Genomic DNA, 23770 nt, shown 5'->3' with positions numbered 1-23770 from the left:
AAGAAACAGTGATACTGCATTCCATGACTTCTGCATCTCCTGACATCTGACTAGGTATGCTTTTCAGGCTGTCTCTGGAGAGAAGATGGAAAACCAGAAGTTAAAGCAACAGCTGCAGGAGAAGGATGGCTCAATGCAGAAGCTAAGACTCCAGAGGAGCTCTTTGAAGGAGGTAAGAGATTGTAATTAGGTTCCGATGAAATCTCTGGTGCATGGTGGATGATTAGAGGATCTGGAGGCGATCCAGACACACTATTTCATTATGATAAATAAGTAATTAGGGCCCAAATGTGCAATTTGACCAGGTACTAGCAAAGGAGTGGGGCCCAGTTTTGCTCTTGAAGTATGTGGATGAGTAAATCTTTACTCACAGGGGCGTGAAAGCATGTCAGTGAGTTCTAGGTACATTTTAATGTAAATTTAATTTGTTGTGTTATAATGAAGCATTCTGTGAAAAATCATTGCGTAAGCACATTATACAAACATATGTTCCATAAACCCTGGGAGACATTTTAAAGGTACATGCGGTGGTAGGGTATTTGTTAACACCATCAATTGCTTTGTTCCGTGGCAGGGAGGGCATTTTGAGGTCTTTATTCCCTGACAGCTGCCACAGAATATTTTCAAACCCACCCATACTTGGGCAAGGTGGGTAGGACGATGTGTACATAGTACACCCTTGCCCTTTGAGAAAACATGGAGGGAAAAAAGAGGAGGTAAAGATACAATACTAAACTGCCTTTAGGGACTATTTAGGGAGACATAAAGGGACTTACACCAGGGGCGGAACAAAGGCCCCTGCAGCCCCTGCGATGTGGGGGGGCAGGCTCACCTATAATGGAGGGTGGCCCCTTACCTATACTTGTGGGGGCCCCTCAGCCCCTACTGAGGTGTGAGGGGTCCCTTCAGCATATCTTGCGGGGGGGGGCTCACGTTTTGTTACGCCACTGACTAACAACACTCTTGATCTTGTGGAAGACCGGTCATGTACCAAAGACCCACCCACTTGCCCTTGGCAAGGTGGAGGCACAGTACTCCCACCTTTGAGCAAGACAGTTGGGCTACAAATGCACCCCACAATTCTTTGGCGTTGAAGAGGGTAGGGAAAGGCCATGTGAACAACTCTCCCAGCCATCAAGGCCATGAGGTCTTATAAAAAATAACAGCCTCCATCTTGGGGGTAAGATGGTGGGGCAACAGGTACATCTCCTTCCTTGGGTAAGTTGGGGGGGTAGTCGAAAACATAACCCCTCTCTGGCCCCTACACAAGGCTGGGAAGGAAGGAAAAGAAGCCTCCCAGCCTTAAGCAGGAAGTTTGGTTCTTTCTACCAATCTCATCTAAATAGTAGAGTTTTTCAAGCTATTTCTTGCAAGTTTGAGCTAAACGCATCGGTGGAGGAAATTTATGACGTTTAAATTACTACAATGGGGGTGGGAGAAAAGTCTAACATAGTACCTAAACTTGTGTATGTTGTGTTTTTCTAAAGGGTTTTTGTTCTATCCGTTATTGACACCTTCTGAACCTTAAGATCCATTTCAAGTGTGTATCTGCCCATTACATGGCCGTCTGTAGTTACTAAGTAGTTCTGGATAAGTTGATTAATACACAGAAAAACATTCTGCATACAACCTTGCTTCATTTGATGAATCTGCATAACGCCTTCCAGTATACATGCACCCCAGATTGATCCTTTAAAATTTCGTTCAGACTGGTCAATGGAGGCGAAATGGAGAAGTTACATGTGGAATACAAAAAGGTTGCTTTGCATAGTGAGCTCACATTAACTCCTACTATCCTTCAGTAAAAATAAAAGGAATAATGATGCAAGGATTGAGAATTTACGTTCCACACTGTTAACCTTGTAAAGACACAGACATAAATATGCGAATTTCATTCTTCTATTTCACTTAGGGTAAGCACAATTTGCAGACTCTTGAGTTTTGAAGACTAATTTACAAGAGAACACACAAAAAGGCAAACAACACTAGAAAACCTGGCCTGTGTCATTAAACTCCTAACCGAGCAACCTTCTACAAATCTGAGAATGGCGAGTGGGGAGCGTCATTTAAAGGACAGTTCTCTTCCTTTTTCTATCCTGCTCTGAACCAGGAGTCAAATGAAGGTGCCATGCAGCTGAAAACAGCGGTGTAGGGTTCCTCTGCCATGCACCAGTCCCACGACCTTGCTCACGGACTGGGGAATGGAAACATGTCTAGAGATCCCTTAGGATTCTTCTTGCCTGCTCTATGATATTCAGAGGAACTGGGGGCAGAATGTGTGCAGCCAGCCTTCACAGCTTCCCTAGATAATAAAAGCGCAGGTGTGTTTAGCTCCTCAATCTTGTACACAAGTGGAGTGGGTGGAACAGTAGAGAGCAGCCCTTGGGCCACCACAGAAAGATGTTCCAATATTTTTATGCTCCACAGATGATTCTATGTTACAACACAGGAGGGACTGACCCCGGTTGCACACTTCAGGAATGAACATACCATAGCCAGGTAAATCCATTCACATTCTCCATAGATGATCTTAGGGATGAGTGCACACTACATTAGAGGACCTCCTTGACTCTGCAACTCTAGAAACCGCTTAAATGCCACGGTCCATACACAGTGAGTCTCTGATGTCCAAAGCATATGCAGCTACACTTCCTTATCAGCATTGACTTTGCCACCGAAAGCCATAGATGCGCTACAGCTTGTCATTAGCCATGATAGCTCCCTATATTTACATATTTACATGATGTAATGCCCTACTTTGCCTTGTTTCCTTGCAGGATCTGGATGGTGCTAAAGATGAGAACCGGCGACTTAAAGAGGAGCACCAGACCCTGCTCAGGGTCGTGGGGCAGCTGAGCAGCTGAGATGAGGGCGAGATCTGCACGCTGCCTTCCCCACACGCTTGCAGGAGGACGAAGGGCCATCAACCCTGTGCACAAGAGCCTACTACATACACCCAGGGCTGCTCACTGAGGGCAGAAGAGTGGTAGATGGATGCATGGACATTGGGGGGATTAGAGTTGAATAAGGAGAATGGAGGTGAGATTAGTGACTCAGGGACAACAATGTCTATAGGGATCTGGAGATAGAGTGTGAACATGATTGCTCGTAGTGAGCTGCCGCATTGTCTTTAGGGACCCCCATTTCATTCACAGATCCGTTCCCAGAGGGGCTTCAGCTACCCATGTCATAACTGTATGAGGTGCAAAAACCTTGTATTCCCTGGCAGGCAGAAGTAAGTCTCCTGGAGAATGCTCTTCATTCTGGGGGCTACTTCCCAAATTAACTGGCTTTGTCACCCAGCGCTGAGGTACAAAAGGGTGTGAGAAATCAATTCAAGAGTTTCTGAATTTACGCTCTGGATCCTCGTGTCATTTCTTGGTTAGTTACCCGTTCTGCACAGGAGGAGTGTTTAAAATAGAAGCACTACTGTCACAAGAAAATAATTTAGAGCACATCGAAATAACATAAAATAATTACTTCTGTAAATGCATTTTAAATATGTACATTAGAAATTATATGTGTCAGAATCCATTCAGAGGGTCATGTGGCAGGCAGGGGTTACTGGCCCAACCGTATAGCCTTTTACTCCTGCTGTCCTGGGTTCGATCGACTATGGATCATGATTAATTGGGCCAGGTACTAGCCTTTCAGCACTTGACGCTCAGTGGTTTTGTGGGTTGAGCAGTTCAAGTCTTGTTATGGGGGAAGTAGGTGAAAGTTTTATATGGGTGCAAGACTCAAAAAATGCTGAGGAAACTCAGTTAATAAATATCCAGTCATATATTTGCTTTTATTAAAAAAAGGCAGTATTTATATACAAACAAAAGTTAAATATGGTACACCACAAATAATATGCGGAGTCTTTTTAAGGCCAGCGTTGTCAGGGCACATTCCTAAATCCCAATGACCTGTCAACTAACTGTGATAATGCCCCATTTACGCCCGGCAGCATTCAGGCTAGGCTCCAGTAGTAAGTGGGAGACACAGATGACTTTTAAAGTCAAAGTGCTTCAGCATTATAGACCTATCGTTAGAGCAAGGTTGTCCACTGGCTCTGTGGCCCAGTGATCAGTCTTACCTGCTTCTGCTGGTGTTGTGATACTGAAGGCCTGGCAGTGTGACAGTTGAGTTGCTGCATGCAAGGCCGCTGGAAGTCCATGGTGTTTCTCAGGCTGTGTGGTTAGCCCCCCTGATTTTGGCTGTAAGTCTCAGGTGGCTTCTTATTTTTACTTGCAAAGTAGATGATCACAATCTGCTACACTTAATTTTTTCATTACGCACAAGGGTGACGACCCTCTCTTCATTGCAGCCCCCACCTGGCACGTGTCGCAGACAGTGGCACGGAGGGCAAAAGCCCCTGCAGGTCATAGTGCTGAAGAGGGCAATGGTCCTCTCGGTCACAGTGATGCATCAGGGTGACAGCTTTTAATCCTCATGGTGGTCCCACATGGCTTATGGGGTTGCCAACATGGCACATGGGCTGAAGGTCCAATCGGTGCAGGGGTTCTGCATGGATCATGGATTTCACACTTAAGGGGTCCACTCAAAAGGATCCCCATTGGACCTCGCTCCCTCTAGGCCAGAGGTCTTCAAACTTTTGGATGCCGAAACCCCCCTGTCAACATTTTGAGGCGTAAGGACCCCCTCCTGACAAAAATGTCTAAACCTGTTGACTAAATCGCGTGGGATGAAAATGTAAATGAGGTTATGTGATGCAGCGTATTTTGGGATAGCATTGCTTCATTATTTTGACATTTGTTACACACAGTAACACAGAGGAAAGATTTCACCCAATCAGTACCCATTTATAACCAATATACAGCAATTATCATCAGAAAGATTTCAAGTCAACCTTTGTGAAGGGTCTTCCTCTCTGCAGCAATACGTGCTGCCACATTAGAAGCTCACCTGACCCTGGACGGGAGTAGCAGGGGTCCCTTAAAACCCTGGGGGTCTTGTGCAGAGTTAAGCAGTTTACCCATGCAGCTTTCCTCTCACCCCCTCCCTTCCATCCCTCTCTCCTCTCCTAACCCCGGATCCCTCTCTCATTTTTCAGGCCATTTTCTTTCACCACATTTTACAACTTCTGAATTCTCCCCATTCAACCTCTCACTTCACCTTTAATCACCTCTTGCCATTTTGTCTTTTCACTGCCCTCATCTCTAACAGTCTCTCACATTTATCTCATGGCCTCTCTGGCCCTGTCACCTCCCGTGCCCCTCAGCACTTCTCATTTACCTCGTCTCTCCATTCAAATTTTTGTCTATTTGTATCTTACACCTCTGCAGTCCCCTCATTCCTCTTTCACATCTCCCCTTTGTTCTAACAGAAGCCCTCACCTTTGGATCAAACTCACTTCTTGTGTGTTCACACTTCTCTTCGGCAATTCACATTTCTACTCATCCCTGACCTCTTCAATCAAATTCTCTCACTCCCTTGCTGTCCTCTCTCATCACCGACCCGTATGCTCCTCTCGGCAGGTGCCACGCTGCTTATTGTTCCCTAATTCAAGAAGGCATGAATTGTCTGTCTCGCTGTTTGGTGCAGGCCGCGCAGTTATGGAACGTGCACCCTCCTTTGCTTTTCTCCACCAAGAATCTATTATCCTTTAGGAAGATATAAAAACCTTTCTCTATGCTCTGTAGGTTACCCCATTTGGCTGGTTCTCCTTCTCCTTCTGTGTGTTTCTCATTTGCCTTCAGGCAGTAGATGGTTATTAGCCCAAGGACATCTTTTTGTAACAGTAGTGCACTACAAATGTAAATAATAATAGGCAGAAGCAGGGGAGCCACTAGACCAGAACTTCAGAGGGGGGGGGCTAACACTCCCAGTCAGGGCTGGTCCTAACACTGGTCGCACCTGGTGCATCAGTCTTTTTTGATGCCCCACCCTCGTTTCCTCCTTCTCCATGAATTCCTTCACTGCCACTCACCAACAATGCACCGCATCTCTCTATAGCACCTTTCTGAAAACATTAAATTTTTTTATAGCACTACTCATAGTTTACTCACACTCATTTCTGGGATCTGCATGGTACATATTCTTTGTAGCAGGCACATTAACCCTCTGCACTGTGTGGGTGACAAGAGTGCCCATGTGAGTGCACGGTGAGCGATGCAACAGTGAGAGTAGGACGAGAGGAGTGACTGCAGGGTGAGTGAGGTGGCGTATGAATTTGGGTGCGGATGCAAGTTCAGAATGGGATGAATGAATGTATGATTACTGATGGGCTTGTTTGAGTGAGTTGCATATTGAGTAGTGAGGGGGACAGGTGATTGAAGTGTCACATGAGTGCAGGATGAGTAGTGTACTCGTGTGACTGCAGGTTGAGGTAAAGGGTGAGCAGCACAAGTGCATTGTGAGTGCAGAGTGATCACTGTGAGTGCAAGGTGAGCGGGTGAATGGTGCGAGTGCATGGTGATCAGTGTGGGTCCAGGGTGAGCGTGAAAATAAAGGGCGAGAATGAGGAATGAGTTGTCTGAATGCAGGGTGCATTCCCAGACCCATGAAGTAACTCAGCATGTTATTGACGGCGGCGTAGAGTTCAAGATCTAAGTTAAACTATTGCGGCATTAATCGGGGATCGGGGGTGAAGGAAATAAATAATGTGCTGATCCTGTAACAAACTTCCAGTCCTATGGTTAGGGTTGCCAGCAGTTTATTTTGATGGCCCAGTCGGTACAAAAAAAAGCAGTCACCTAAAGCGGTATTTTCAGCACTTATCTGTGCATACTTCCAACAGCAAATATAAATAGAAAGCCCTTTTAATTGTGTTCTAGGGCTGCCTCAATGATCCATGACTGATAATTAAAGAGAACAAAGACAGAAAAGTCACATAACGAATGCATACATACTTTTTTATTTTAAGTCTATTTAGTACCAAGAGGAGATCTTTGCAGGCTCTTTAAACAAAACACGGCATGCATTTTTCTTTTGGCAAGCCTACTTTGTATTCCTTTCCTTGAAATGCATTCTCACACTACAGCAGTAAATGTAAAATACAAATGAAAGGAATAGGCTGAGTGGGGACCCAGGGAGTACTGGAACCAGGAAAAAAACCTAAGCCTCTGTAACCAGTTTGCAAAGGCATGTAAAAATGCAAATGGTCTTTATAGACCTGTGAAAAACACAGGGGTGCCGGAGATAAGACTCCAGACACTGCCCAGCTGAGCCCCCAGCAGCTCAAGTTTCACTGCAGCAGCCCGGGCTGAGACACAGGACGGGGGAATAGGTGGGGGGGCTGAAGCCCTTGGGCCTAGGCAGAAGTGTGACTTGGAAGGCGCGACCCTCTTTGCATCACTCCACGGCCCCCCTGGGGGTCGCGCCCCACAGTTTGAAGACCCCTGCTCTAGGCACTCTTCCTCATAGGGTCCCCTGGTCTCAGCAGGTAGGTGCTCTATGCTCCAGGGCAATTTGTCTTGATTCTCCTGGGTGATATCCCAGCAGGAAGACTAGCAGACATTTATCCCCAGTCCTGGTCACATAGGCAGAAGTTGTGCTGAGACTCAAACTTCCCTTTTTACAATCCATTTCCAGACACAGATGTGATTTAGTGTTTCAGTCTTTGAAATAGGTCCTGAGGGTGTTGTCCCCTATGAAGTGCCAACTCCTCTGTCCTGCCTTTTGTCCAGGGAGCAGTCTATCAAAGCAGGAGTGACTCCAATCTTGATAGCCCCACAACACTAGCCATTGGAGTAACTAGAGGATCACATCAGGATGTCAGGCTCACTAATATATGTCCGACAAAAGGTTACAAAAGCCACAGCCCCTCTCTTTCCCTTTCTCTGCAGTGTTTTCCTTATGAACTGGAGCATCTCTCGGACAATGTGCCCATGCCCCCCGGACCAGTGAACTTTCCAGAATCAAAGAGCCCTTTTGAAGTGCACAGGTATGCCTGGCTCCCCTTTCCTCCAGTGTGAGTGTCCCAACCAGCTCTCAGCAATGTAAGCAATCACATACCTGTCTGGGAGGACTCCAAGGCCCTGGGTTGCCAACATGGAACCCACAGGCCTCGATGTACCACATACAGGAACTCATACATTACAGCACGCCCATGTAAATACACGTCTACATACTAACATGATGTAGGCCAATGGCGAGTTAAGTACATAGTAATGGAACATTACATGAGTGGGTCGGTACTCTCCACTAAAGTGACACGTTAAAAACCCTGTTAGCTCTACGGATCACTATTACAAAAACAGCATGCTGCCACACTAGTGCTCGTGCACCTTAACTCTTGGTAAGGGCAGTAGCCCTTTACCATTATGAGGGAAGCACTTTTTACACCTCTACCAGTCTAAGACAACAACCTGTGAGATAGGCCTTGCTTATGTTTCACACACGTTATCTGTGTTTGCCCATGACCAAAAATCAGTACCAAGGATCCAGCTGTTTTTGTAGCTTGGGCACTCATGTCATAGATGCTCATCCGTCACCATGCAGGGATGAGAATTGGATATGATAGATGATTACAAGGGTATTGGGATACAAGGGATTCCCAAAATATATATGTTCTTAGCATGTGTGTATGGAGATGCACATGCTCTGCATAATCCTGCCATTTGGTGTTGGTCTTGGATATTTGAAACTTGTTTCTCTTTGAAGACGTTTGAGTAGCAAGACCTGCTTGGACTCCACCTTTGGTCCATAATGCCCTCACACACTGGCTCCATATCAAATTATTTTCTTCAGCCATCAGACTCAGACGTACGGGACCCCTGCTTTGGAAGCTATATGCCTCTCCCCTGTTTTATCAGTAGCAGGTACTCTGCTTCGAACCCTGCAATTAAAATAACATATTGTGCCTCCGAGAGATTCCAACGGTGATATCAGGTCTTCAGACCAGACGATCACAGACTGTTAACCTATGATATGCCACTCCTTTGGGCCTCAGTCCTCAATAAACTAAGAGTGAGCTTTGTCCTGGTTTGGAGAAGGCACTTAGGGTTAGTGTATGGAATGTACACCCTTCTAATTCTGCTCTAGGTCTGGGTATGGAATTTACAGCCTTCCAGTTCTGCTTTAGTTGTACTACCAACAAAAAACCTGGAGTTGACTGGCACGATGTCCGCAATCTTCTATTGCCAGACTACAATGAGACCTCCTGTGCTGCATTTCACTACCAGACCATCTGGAGGGAAAGATGGTGGACTTACCATAAAAGGCAGTGATAAGTGTTGGCGGAAATGAGATGACTGTCATCTTCAGGGCTGAAGACTTGCCTGACCCTCAGGAAGAAGAAAAAGCCAGGCCCTCTGGCATTTCAGCAGGGCAAGGAGGAGAGAGTCCAGAGGCCATCTTCTCGGAGGCTTCCCACACTGAGAAGGAGGAATTTCCAGAGCCTGTGGTGAACAATCCCAGCCCCAGGCCTGAAGAACGGATCGACTTCCCATGCCTCGATTGTGCCATATTCCCCACGTGGTCAGTCTCAAGCCTAGAAATATTCTCTGACAGAGGCAGAACACCACTCCTGTGGGAGTCAGGTTTCAAACTTTGAGTCAAAAACAGCTGAAACCTCTGACTCTGATGCCCCAGACTTGAGAGATTGGGCCGACGGCAGCCAAAGCCCCATCCACAGGCACCGAGCAACATCATGCTTTGATGCCGTCTAAACCCCGAGGTCCTGAAAAGCTGCACTCAGAGTCAAAATCAACACTGATAGCTGCTGTGCCACAGGCATCAAACCTAACATTGAAGCCTTCCTCAAAGCCCAAATTGCACACCACTGACTGAAGGACTGGGCAAATTCTAAGACCCAGCGGTGCCAGGGGACAACACCTGAGACCTTCAGGGTTCACCTGTTTTGGCGTACTAAACAAACAGAGACACTGGACTCTTCCTCTGGCGTCAAAGATCGTCTTTAATGACTGCAGTCAGGAACAGAAGTCACAGAAGTATCATACAAGATAGATTCTAAGGAGACTGCTCAATTTGTACAAAGCAGGTCACTCCTACAAGTTTACAACTATTCCCGTTTCTGTATTCCAAACAATAAGATCACACAACATTACATTCCCATCCCCAGGTGTCCAGCCTTCAATCACACAATTCTGATGTCCCTCTATTGAAATTCCGGACCGCCCTATAATAAAATTGGTCACCTCCTCATCATAAAAGGCCAAAGGGAAAAACAGAAACAGATGCAGAAAATAGAAGAGCCAGATAAGACATATTTGTAGACAATAGAAGAAGCGTGGTCTATTGTATCAGGGTCAGTAATCTTGCTCAAGCAGGACAAGACAGAAAACCAGTGTGGCAGGGTCAGCCTCAGGCGGTAGAGTCAGCTTTCACCAAGTCATGCAGAAATCAGCAGAACGCGCACTAAGGAGTACGTGTCCTCATGAGGTTACCTAACCAGGGTCATCGCTCGGACACCGCCCATTCACTGACTATGTGAGGGCAATGATACAAAATGGACGTCATGCACAAAATGAAACCCGTAGGTTCGAACACGAAAACCAGCAATACATGACGAATCCTTCAGTGCAGCGTTACGAAAACACTCGCACATACTAAACTCATCATTTGCGATTCACTAATACCAAAATCGTCATGGTACCATTAGTTCCAAAACACGGGTTCAGTTTTCACGGAACCTCAGACCCTCCTTTTGCCCTTACATAGGCAAGCACTAATCGATATCTAAGTCGATACCTATATTCATCAAATCACTGAGGTGTTGCTGAAGCATCATCCTTTCCATCAATACCTCCCTAGTAACAGGCAACCTTCTTATACACGTTGCAGCACAAAGGCCACATAAGGCAGGACCACACTGCACACAGAGACAGCATGAAAACAGGAGAACCAAAACAACCCCAATGACCATCAGAATCTTCCATCCCCACGCAGATAATAGATTCCAAACCCATCCAGTTAGCGACCACTCTCCTTCATCCACGTGTATAGAATCAGAGATCTTATGCAATTTGGAAATGGCCTCATAAACTGTCAGAGCATTATCCGGAATGAAAACACAGCAACTTGACCGGATCACTTTACATACTCCATCTCGATCTGCAAGTACAACATCTAGAACCATACGGTTCTGCAATGTCATAAGGCGATCCACTTGAAGCTCAGCTGTCAAGTTACCAAGGGCACCAGCCGTTACATTAACAGTGGATTCAACTACAGGAGTCAGCTGTCTCAGGTTCCTACTAATGACCATAGGTCCCCAAAACGGCAGGAAACCCAGGAAAAAGTCTCCCACTTCCTGACCAGCAGTATCCTCCTGACTAACAACACCTCTCACAACTCTGGCCTTGTGATAATCAGAGGCAGCAGTAAATGTCGGGGGTAGTAAGTTAGCAACATAACATGTTCCCGAGAAATCAGGGGGCAACCATGTGTATGCTCGATCATAACAGACAAAGTATGTACCCTTGGCAGCCAAAAACGCAGGGGAAGACTGTGATGGAAAAATGTACGTTTCGGTACAGTCACTCTTCCCTAGCTGAGCTCTCGGATTCTGACCATTGCCTTGCAAACAAAAACGACCTGAGTGGGGTACGACCCAAATCGGAGACGAACTCTTGCGCTGTTTCTCGCCCAGACTAATGCTATACCCAGTCGCATTCCAACCCACATAAGCTCGCAACTCATCCTTGGGAATGGATGAATATGCATCGATATCTCTACTCATATCAGCAACTCCTTTTACCTCAGCTTTATTGCTGGAGCTATATCTTGTGGAACGTGGTGGTCGCGGGGGATAGGTCTCAAGTGCAAAAAGGAACATAGTCTGGAATGCCCACGATGATCCATTATAACTAAAAGGCAGAACTAGATACGGGAAACCCTTATCAATGGTATGCGGCATCAAACCACACACCCAGCAATTAGTCATATTCATCACTAGTTGGTGTTGGTGCAGAAGTTGAATAAACAAATTGTTTACAAACTCAGAACGTCTAGCTTGTTCGTGTTTAGGCAAAGGGTGGAAAAAATGCGAAGAAGCAGTAGTAGCAGAAAAAGAAACGTGAGGAGGCACCGTAGACATGGCAGGTACAAAAATTAACTAGATACCAAAAACAATTCCACTCACCAAAGTTATCAAGAGAATAAAAAATATTAGGGCACACTGGATCAGGAAACATTTGTTGTGCAATATTTCATGCAATTTCACTTTACGCTCAATCACAGTATTAACACCTCGCAGCTCAGGAAGCTCCATCCTCTACTCGAGCCGTCCGCGGCGGTTGGTTTGTACCTGTTCAGAAATGCGTCCGTTAGCCTTGGGAGTTCCCAAAGACCAACCGGGGAAACCGACCTAGTGTCTGGTAACCTGCAAATCAAAAACTAGGCACACGTCACGGCCCTACGGCGAACCCGGATGGCCGGTTCAAGAACACACATACATCAAACTTCCTGGCTGAGGAGAATACAATTGTCCAAAAACAAGTTGTCAGGGCAGAGGGGGCAAAAGAAAACAAAGAAAGGGTATTTACTTTATTAGTCCTTGGAATGAGAGCGTAAAGAGTAACGATGTCTTCCAGGTTGTGTCTGCTCTTCGAACAAAGGACCAGATGACGAAACAGTGTTCAATTGTTCAGGTAAATGTTCGAATGGAGTAATGTTCAAATCCAGGGGCGAAGGCACAGTTCCAGGTGGAGCAGCAGTGTTCTTTAGTTTAGCTGATTCAAGACTTTTAAATCGTGCATCACTGAACGGGACAAACCTAGGAACACACTCTGTCTCAGAATTTCCAATTCCCTGTCTAATCCACTTGTCATACGGTAAAGGAAGTGGTACACGCTTCGTATGGGCAGCATGCACCCAATGCTTTCTTCCAGCCAATCGCACAGCAGTCCGTGTTGACAACAAGACCTGGAATGGTCCGATATATCTTGGCTCCAAGTTTCTGGATTTCCCAAAGTTCTTTACGACTACAAAATCGCCAGGCTGTAACTTGTGTCCTGGTCCCTCTGTTGGTTTTGGCAGAGCCTCAAAAACCTATTGATGAATGACACTTAGTTTAGCAGTCAAGTCATAAAGGTAATCGATCAACATGGGATATTCCAGCTGGATAAATTCCTTAGGTTTAGGGACTCCCCAAACATTCGCAGGACGACCAAACACAATTTCATATGGGCTAAGCCCTACTCGAGAGTGAACAGTCGCCCTACTGGACAGAAGAGCCAAAGGCAATGCATCTGGCCATGACAATCCAGTAGTTGCTTGGATCTTGGCTAACTTCAATTTCAGAGTCCCGTTATAACCCTCAACAAGACCTGCGGACTGTGGGTGATTTGCACTATGGAACTTCTGTCTAATCCCCAAACCCACACACACACTCTTCATAACCTTTCCCACAAACTCACTTCCATTATCCGACCATACAATCCGTGGCATGCCAAACCTAGGGAAAAACTCTTTGAGAAGGACTTTGGCTGTGGACAGGGCTGTATTATCCTTCAAGGGGTAGGCTTCAATCCATCGTGAAAATGCACAAACTACAACAAGGACATACTTAAGGTTGTTACACCTTTCCATATGAATGAAGTCTAATTGGATAATCTCAAAGGGACAAGTCGGGGGAGCAAAATGACCAGCTGGAGTTGGAGTTCCCTTGCCAGGATTATGCATCAGGCACACCATGCAATTCTTAACCACCCTCTCCGCACACTTAGAAATTCCATCATTCTTCCATACTGGGGCCAACAACTTGCAAATTCCTTTCGCACTAATGTGCGCCATTCCATGTGCCATTGTAACTACTGCAAGCACATACGCATCAGGTAACATCCATCTCTGATGTTCAGACAGATCAATCCAACAACCAGTCGAATCCAATTTACCCATGCTGTCTTTCCACACATTCTTCTCACTCTCAGTAGCCTCATTCTGAATTGACTTCACACTTTCAATCGTATTTTCACACATTCCAGCATCCGTAACCCATCTTGCAGAACTTGCAACATACATTCGACTCATCATGTTCTTTGCCGTCTCTTTCGCAACCTCATCTGCAAACGTCCAACATCATCCGTAACCTTCCGATGCGCACTACACTTCACAATCGCAACTTGCTTTGGCAAAGTAAGTGATTCAAGAAGCTCATTCACCAATTGTCCATGCTGTATTTTTGTCCCATGGGACGTCAAAAATCCTCTCTCTCTCCATAATCGTCCAAAACTGTGTGCAACACCAAACGCATACTGACTGTCGGTAAACACATTCATTCTCTTTCCCTCAGCCAAAACACATGCTCTCGTCAACGCAATCAACTCTGCAGCTTGTGCAGAATTCTGACTTACTCTCGCAGTCTCAACAATCGTACTCAATGTCGTCACAGCATACGCAGCAGTCACATCACCATTCGGCAACTTAAAGCACGAACCATCCACATACAAAGTACCATCCGAATCTGACAAAGGGGTATCTTTCAAATCGATTCAACCCTTCGTTTCTTCTTCAGTTCACAAACAACAATCATGTGGTTCTGAATCACTCGACTCTACAGTAGTTGGCAACAATGTGGCTGGATTCAACACACTACATCTTTTAATCTGGATATGACTCGCCAAGAGTGTCAGCTCATAGCGTGACAACCTAGCACTCGTAAGATGTTGAGTTTTCGTCCTGTTCAATAGAGTATCTACTGCATGTGGAACCATTACCACTAACATATTATCCATGACCAAACCAGCAGACTGTCGAATAGACACATCAGCTGCCGCTGTCGCTCTAAGACAACTCGTCAATGTTCTTGCTACTGGATCTAAGGTCGAAGAAAAATACGCACATGGACGCTGTTTGTCACCAAATTGTTGTGTCAACACACTCAACGCACAACCCTCTCTTTCGTGAACGTATAGTGTAAACGGCTTACTGTAGTCGGGAGAACCCAACACAGGAGCTGAACACAACGCATCGCGTAACTCAGAAAAACTCTGCTGACAGTCATCAGACCATGGCAGAGGATTCGGAACATCTTTGCATGTGAGGGCTAACAAAGGCTTCGCTAACAAGGAAAAATTTGGAATCCATTGTCTGCAGTATGATGTAATATCTAAAAAGGCACGTACTTCTCTCTGAGTGCTTGGCACAGTCATTTGAGCAATCGCTTTAATTCGTTCTGGGGTCAACCTTCTTCCCTCCTTTGACAAGAGATGACCTAAGTAGGTTACCTCTCGGCAACAATATTGCAATTTAGAAGGTGACACCTTATGATGTAAATCAGACAAATGCTGTAGCAAAGAAATCGTAGCCGCTTTGCAAGTTGCCTTGTCATCAGCAGCCACTAAAAGATCATCAACGTACTGGATCAAAGCAGCACCAACAGGTAATACAAAGGTATCAAGCTGACTCTTCAGAGCCTGACTATATATCGAAGGACTCTCACAATAGCCTTGAGGTGCGCGCTTGAATCTAAAGCTACGACCACCTATGGAGAAACCAAAAATGTCCCTACTCTCTTCTGCTATTGGGATGCTAAAGAAGGCATTCTTCAAGTCAATCACAGAGAACCAGGCAGCTGAAGCAGGAATCAATGTCAATAAAGCTGTAATGTCGGGAACCACAGGAAACTGCGGAACCACAATCTTGTTCACTTCTCTAAGATCAATTACAAAACGATACACAGGGGGTTGGGAAGAATCGGTACGTTTCAAAATCGGCAAAACAGGACTATTACACACGTTACCTCGTGTTTCCTCAATCACACCCTTCTGGATCAAATCATGGATGATCGCTAAGAGTGCTCGTTCACCATCGCTCGAAATGCGATATTGCGGAATTCGCGGTAATCTAACATTCGGTTGAAGCTGAACAACATATGGAGGAATTTCCAAAAGACCCACATCATTAGGACCCGTAGCCCAAAGAGATTCAGGGAGAGAACGCAATTCCGGTGGAAGTGTGTCTGTCGACACATACATAGGAGAGATCACTTTCCTACCCAATGTAAGTTGTACTCCCGAAGGGTAACAATGCAACGTCGCATACAATCATTTCAACAGGTCCAAACCCAACAAATTCTCACCACAACCAGTAGTCAAAATCAACGGGGCTTCTAACTCACATGGTCCAATTGAAAGGGACAAAGGACTAGAGACTGGATTACGAACAGGGGCGCCAGAAAATCCTACTGAGACATTCATTAAGCCAGACAAAGGTGCGCCAGGGAGTTTAGAATGTATGATTGAACTTTTTGCCGCACCAGTATCCAACAGAAAAGGCTCAACCACACTTGATATAGCTACTGAAACGTAAGGCCCACTCTGATCGACTGGAACTGACACTACTCCCTCTCTTTGTCCATGGCTATCCTAGCAATCATTATACGCAGCACTCTCGCCCTCTACATAGTAATCATCTACATGGTACTGCGGAGATCTACCAGATTGCACAGTCGATTGATCAAAACAATTAAGAGAACTCTGTGACGGGAGAGAACGCTCATTCTGAGAAAACGCAACACCACGTCCTCTACCTCTAGAGACTTGTACCACCACTACCTCTCCGAACTGGCATACCATTCATACGTTGTCGCAAAACAGGGCACTCGTTCTTATAATGACCCTCTTCCTTGCAGTATGCACATTGGTTCAATCCTAACAAGGGCCTAGAAGCAAAATACTCCGGTCTCAGTTGAACTTTCGGAAACTGTGTCTGTTGCTGAAATGGCGAACGTTGCTGCGAATCGTTTTGATTCGAGCGAGGCGGATACGCCTGCTGCAACAACACCTTAGTCTTCAATTCCTTCGTTTTCTTTTCCACTCGTTCCTTTTCTTCCTTATCTCTATTCTCGTAATATTGGGCTGTAGCTAGAATCTGAGCCGTCGAAGAAACTGCCCAAGCACTTTCTGAGTCTTTTAATTTGTTGCACAAGTCAGGCAACAAGTTAAACACAAATTTATCGACAAATAATCTCTGGCCTCCCTCCGAACAAAAGTCTCTTCAAATCGCGTGAAAAAATCGGACACACTTTCATCCTTCTTCTGCTTACAAGCCGACAATTTATCCTAGTTAACTCTCAACGCTGGCATCAAAGTCTTCATCAAATTAACTATCCTATTTGGTAACTCCGCTACTAGGGGCTCAGGCTTTGCACCTCCTACTTGGAGAGCATCCGCAGCTAAAATAGCAGCACAGGTACCACCTAACTCATTCTGATGTTCCTCATGGCGAATCTTCGCCCATATCGGTTGTGGCACTACATTGCCAAACAACATCTCAATATCTGCAAGGTTCATGATACAAGCGTCCACTGTCTGGGACAATTCCTTATAGTAACCGGCAGGATTCTTACATGGGTCTGGCAAAGTCTGTTTTAATGCTAAAACTTCAGACCTCTTCCATGGGACATGTATCCAAACTCTTTGAAAATGTGCTGGAGCGGCCTGAATACCTCTCCCTGCATCAGCCTGTACCGCATCACGCCATACTGGCGGAACCTCTCTCATAGGATATTGTCCTAACGTCTTCGTTGTCGAAGAATCATTCGCAAACAAAGCTCTAGAGGGTAGCACGGACCTGTAGGCAAGAAGTCGTTCTAACGCATGTCTAACTGCAGAACCCACTATCAAACCTTTCGCAAATTGACTCTGGAGTTCGAACATTTCAGTAGGGACTGAGTCTAATTCGTCGCTATCCCATTCATCTCGCAACAACTTACACATCTCCTCAAACACATACCTCTGAGTCGGTTCATTCCATCGAGAAAACGTATCGTAAACTATACAAGAACTATACCTGTCGGGTTTCAAAATCTGCCTATGAGCCATCGAATCTAATAATGCTCGTTCCCCAGAGTCAGGGAGCTGGCTACGTCTCTGCGTAGAATCAGAAACGACGGGCGCAATTAGCGACCCAAAAAGAGGAGTCAGAAAATTGGGGACGCGTCGGTTACTCGCCGACGAACGGACGGTGACGGAGACATAAGAGCAGGAGAGACAGCATTCAATGAAAGCAAAGGAGCAAAAGGAATAACAGAAACAGGAGTAACAGACGTAGTAAGGTGAGGTGTAGTAGTTAAAGACAAAAGAGGCAACCCAGGAAGAGGGGGTGCCGGAGGAACATAACCTAGCTGAGGAACAGGGGCAGGAACAGAAACAGGAACAAATGGCGGAGGCGGAACTACCAAAGGCCGACCAGCAGCTGGTTGTACAGCAGGGGGAACTAAAAGAGCTGTAGCGCCTTGTACATAAGGAGGTGGCGACTTCAATAAATAGGACATCAGAGGATCCTTTTCGGGGTCCTCTATTGGCTTATCGGGACACGATGGCAGAACAGGGTAGCACTTATCAATTGCCATGCTATGTTGTCTAGTGGAAATCTCGATCGCTTTCTCTTCTTCAGCGTCCTTAAACTGCCTAGCAGCTTGCATAATCGTGACACCTTTGTCTCGTTTATCCTTTTTAGCCTGTTTGATTTCTTTCTGCTTGGCTTCTTTGCGCCATAGACGAAAGGAATCAAACATCGCCGGCCGGGCTTTCTTCTTAAATAACTGCGCTTCCAAATTATCTAAAATTGCAGTTTCAAAACTACCATGTTGTGGCCATCTAAGAACACCATCTTTCCTCGTATAGTGAACCCATACCTCATTATACGTGATAAGACCCACACCATGCTTCGAATAGAGCTCATATGTCGGAGTTCCAACCGGAGGTATCGGACAAGAGTCCTCCAATCGGGAATCCTTGTTGCAACGTCCAAGACAAGACAAGAAACCAAGACTACAGTTAGGCATCTTTGCTCACTAACCAAGTTTCAAACTTCAAGGGGCTATCTACAAGACCCTCGGTTTTTGGGAAGTGCAGCTACCAAATAATACTTAGGACCAAACTAAACCAAATGCAATGGAACCATGCAAACCAAAACTAAGGACCAAAGAACTCGAGTTACCAAACAAAAACTAAGGAATCCAAGAACCAAGAACTAAGAACAAACCTAAGGACTGGGAGCGACCCACTGATACTTAACTGAAAGATCGATGACGTCACCAGGAAGACCCGTCTATCGTCTCGCCGTACTAAGGACTATGCCAGGCTCCAAAACAGGTCAACAGTCAGGGCGCCAGTCCTTTGCAGCCGTCTGGAAGCGGGAACCTTCGCGGGAAAAGACCTTCGGACCACTTATGCGACATACATAGATCGATGAAGTGGGGTGCACCTCCCTCGGGAATTTCACACGAAGCTCCTCACAATCTGTAGGCTTGGACCGGTACCACTCGATGTCGCACCCCGCTAGGGCGCCAACTGAAGGACTGGGCAAATTCTAAGACCCAGCGGTGCCAGGGGACAACACCTGAGACCTTCAGGGTTCACCTGTTTTGGCGTACTAAACAAACAGAGACACGGGACTCTTCCTCTGGCGTCAAAGATCGTCTTTAATGACTGCAGTCAGGAACAGAAGTCACAGAAGTATCATACAAGATAGATTCTAAGGAGACTGCTCAATTTGTACAAAGCAGGTCACTCTTAAATACTAAATATTATGCTTTGGGCAAACATTCCTACAAGTTTACAACTATTCCCGTTTCTGTATTCCAAACAATAAGATCACACAACATTACATTCCCATCCCCAGGTGTCCAGCCTTCAATCACACAATTCTGACGTCCCTCTATTGAAAGGCCGGACCGCCCTATAATAAAATTGGTCACCTCCTCATCATAAAAGGCCAAAGGGAAAAACAGAAACAGATGCAGAAAATAGAAGAGCCAGATAAGACATATTTGTAGACAATAGAAGAAGCGTGGTCTATTGTATCAGGGTCAGTAATCTTGCTCAAGCAGGACAAGACAGAAAACCAGTGTGGCAGGGTCAGCCTCGGGCGGTAGAGTCAGCTTTCACCAAGTCATGCAGAAATCAGCAGAACGCGCACTAAGGAGTACGTGTCCTCGTGAGGTTACCTAACCAGGGTCATCGCTCGGACACCGCCCATTCACTGACTATGTGAGGGCAATGATACAAAATGGACGTAATGCACAAAATGAAACCCGTAGGTTCGAACACGAAAACCAGCAATACATGACGAATCCTTCAGTGCAGCGTTACGAAAACACTCGCACATACTAAACTCATCATTTGCGATTCACTAATACCAAAATCGTCATGGTACCATTAGTTCCAAAACACGGGTTCAGTTTTCACGGAACCTCATGAGGGGTTGATATTCAAAAAAACTGTCCGAGGCCCTTGATAGAAAGCAGAAAAATATACTTACACATCTGGACACTGGCAAGATTCTTGTCAAGCCCCGGCTCTAGCATTTACCTGGATCCCAGGAAATCCAGGCTGGCCTTTAAAGATGAACCACGCCTCGACATCAGGAGGCCACCTACCCTGAGAAGGGTCAGGGACTCAACCACTAGTCGACCATCATTCCCACTCCTACCTACAACACCTCTACCTCTGCTGCTACCTGCAAACTCCCCTCTTCCCCAATTCGCAGGACACTGAATGAGAACTTAGGAGCCCTTATTACCCACAGCATCCTTATGATGAGCCCTTCAAGCCCTTGGAGGGACAAAACCAGTAGAAAGACTACATAGTCCACCCTCAGAAGATACTGACTGTAAACCTCTGCCAAGAAGTCAATATCCTACAAAACTGCAGGCTATCATGTGGTAATATAATGGGCTGCCTGACACCATCAAGGAAAGATGGACACAATGCAGGATGAGGATGACTTCTTACGCAAGAATCTCTCCAAAACACAGCAGACAATGCACTACCTTCCGATGCTGAATGGCATGCTTAGGTTGGACACAAGAATTTTAAAGGTCCCACAAAGGCCAAAGTGGTCATTCCAAGGGTAAAAAAAAGTACAAACAGGCCCAGATGACCCTGTGCATATCCATGGGCAACTAGATCCTGATTACGTAGGTGTGCACACTGTCAACAGGATGGTGTCCACTCAGGTGATCCTCAACCACCTGATATGGAGTTCAAGCGCATAGACTCTGGAGGGAAGACTGTAGCTCTTGCAGCAGCAACTCAGTGGCACATTGACTATTCTGTTGGTCTCCTCTCTCTGTACGTCCTGTAGCATTAACCATGGAGGAGCTAGAGAAGCACTCCCCAGTGTCCCACAGGAAACTGGGACAGGAGCTAGTTGCTGAAGGCAAAACCATCAGCAGCGCTAATATCAGATGCACTATCAATGCAGTAGATACTGTTGCTTGAGGGATTACCACCAGCATCCTCCTCTGCAGGCATGCCTGACTGCGGCTATGGGGGGTGAACCCAAGGTGTGGCAGCACCTCTGGAATGTCTCCCTTGATTGCGAGCATCTGTTAGGGCCTCAGGTGGACCAGATACTCAAAAAACAAAATCAAGAAGGCAGTAGGCTTTTTTCTATATCCTAGTACCAGAGATGCCTTCTGCAGACAAAAAACTAAAAAAAGATAGGTAATGTAACACTGGTGGACTCAAGCCAGATATCTCCAAACCAACAACACCAACAGCCCTCTCAGGACCCCTAGAAAACCACAATCTTCCAGTGGGCTACCACAGTGGAAATGGCCATGGTAGATGCAGAGGTGGATCCACGAGATGCACCACTGCCAGTAAAAAGAGACTCCCCATCCCCCTAAATCTCCCCCCCACCACTCCACACCTCTCGGGGGAAGACTAAGGTACATCTTCACTCAGTGGAAAGAAATCATCTGGGATCAGTGGGTGCTCTCCATTGTGGGAGTCGGATACTGCCGAAAATTCTACATCGTCCCACCCACTGCCACATCCTAAGTTCAGACCACCTGCAACTCCTAGAGTAAGAGGTTTAAGCACTCCTTGCAAAGTGTACCATCAAACCAGTGGCTTCTCAACAAACGGTTAAAGGGGTGTGCTCCCACTGCATTCTCATTCCCCAAAAGTACAACTTTCTCTGTCCGATCCTAGACTTCTGGCCATTGAACTGGTTCATCTCTGCAAATATATTCACATGGTCATCATATTTCATGTTAGTGCTGAACCTGAAAGACACATACTTTCGCATCCCAATCCACCCAGAACATCACCAATACCTTTGATTCATGGGAAGTGCACAACATTACCAGTTCAAGGTGTTATCCTTTGGAGTCACAATGGCTCTAAGGTGTTCACAAAGTACCTAGCCATATGCAACTTCAACAACAAGGTGATGGATGGATTAATCTCTGCAAATGGCATTCACCCGGGCCGTATTCCAGTCCATCATTTTTCACCCACCATGCCGCTATAGATAAAAAGCCTGTCTTATGCAAATCAGTACTGGTGCTGCACTTCATGGGAACAGTCCGTCCCAGTTCCTCTGTGCAGAGATGCCATACTTGTCTTTCCATACTTGGAGGACTGGCTGATCAAGATCAACAGCAAATGTCAGTGCCTAACACACACTCAAGTATGGGTGTCCCTACTTCACAGGCGAGGATTTACCATCAATGTAAAAAGTTGAACCTTCGAACGCAAAGTTCCAAACGCGGTAACAAGGAAAGAATACTTAAACAAACCGAGGGTAATGGTATTCCAAAAGTTGTTGCCTCTTTTTCAGGCACACCATCCAAACCAGGATGAAACTGTTGGGGATGATGGCCATGTGCATAGCGATGGTGTGGTGGGATGCTTACCACCATGAGATGGCTGTCTAAGGCACCTAAACCATTTGAGTATCAGGGGTGTCACAAACTACCTGGAGCTGCTAACCATCACTCTAGCCCTTTGAGCATTCTTCAAACTTACGTGGGGCAAGCCAGTTTTAATACAGAAGGACAACTTGACAGTCATATGTTACATCAGAAGCAATGGAAAAATTATTCTCCCAGCTCCTTCGCTCTGACTCGGGAAAGTTGGTACAGGGCAATCGCAACAACATTGACTCTGATGGTCAAGCATTTGTCTTTGCTCAGCAGGACTCATCAACAAGTCGATGAGTAGGAACTCCATCTCCTATTCCTTCACAAGTAATTTCAGCTGTGGTGGAGCCCAACCATAAACCTGCTCACCACTCCTGAATATGCCTCCAGGTACCCGGAGTCTGTGGGCAATGCAGTATAAATTAAGTGGTCAAGGATATTTGCCTAAACTTTACTGCCTGTCCCCCTTATCCTATATTTAGTGAGAAAGATGAAGCAGGTGCCCATGACCCTCATCTCAATGGCAACAACCTGGACAATACAGAATTGGCATTCAATCGTCCTAGAGATGTCAGTCAGTTCCCACCAGGAGATTCTGCTGAGGCCAGTTCTTCTCACTCTGCATCAGGACCAGCTCAGACAAACAGATTCCGAACCTCTGAACCTTGCGATCTGGCACCCGCATTCCTAGGGTTCAGCTGTCTCAAATTTCCAGAAGAAAGCATGTTGTTATTCTGTGAGGGGCAAGAAAATCCACTATTTGTGCCTGTTAAGCAGCTTAGTAGAAAAGGTTCCTGAAGTAGCTAAACAGCCCGGTTTAAGGTTTCAGTTGCACTTGCCCACAGTTGTGGAGTACTTACAAAACAGACACCACTCATATGTTTTTAGTACCCCAGTCATTAAGACCTTCTTGGAGGGTCCTAAGATGGTAATACCTTAGAAAATGCACCCTGCACCTGTCTGGAACCTCAATGTTGTCCTCACATGACTCCATTGACCTACAGCCTTGGAAGGTGGCTTTCCAAATTGCAGTTACCCCCTCAGATGCACCAGTGAGCTCCTGACTCTTACAATACTGTATCCATTCATTCACATTTACAAGGATAGGGTAGTTCTTTGTATCAACCCCCAAATGTCTGCCCAAAGTTGTCTCACCTTCTCACATGTACCAGGCCAATCAGCTGCCCATCTTCATCCCAC

At 45.9% G+C, this 23770-nt stretch overlaps 1 protein-coding gene across 5 annotated transcripts in view; it reads left to right on the top strand.

Moving 5' to 3' along the window:
• Positions 1–21288, top strand: part of LOC146857827 (PRKC apoptosis WT1 regulator protein-like) — a 166926-nt gene extending 145638 nt beyond the window's left edge. For 4 of the 5 annotated variants that reach the window (XM_085648501.1, XM_085648502.1, XM_085648500.1 and 1 more), the window contains 2 exons: positions 68–172; positions 2778–21288. In XM_085648501.1, the coding sequence (XP_085504627.1) occupies positions 68–172; positions 2778–2864 (192 nt within the window). In that variant the 3' untranslated portion in view covers positions 2865–21288. Of the gene's footprint in view, positions 1–54; positions 173–2777 lie in introns of all 5 variants that reach the window. The other variant, XM_085648503.1, reaches the window with a different exon arrangement.
• The last annotated feature ends 2482 nt before the right edge of the window (positions 21289–23770 follow it).

Source organism: Triturus cristatus, chromosome 3_2 (genome assembly GCF_964204655.1).
Source record: "Triturus cristatus chromosome 3_2, aTriCri1.1, whole genome shotgun sequence".
Taxonomy (NCBI): domain Eukaryota; kingdom Metazoa; phylum Chordata; class Amphibia; order Caudata; family Salamandridae; genus Triturus; species Triturus cristatus.
Note: the sequence above shows the minus strand (reverse complement) of the source record. Positions and strands in the feature narration are given on the sequence as shown.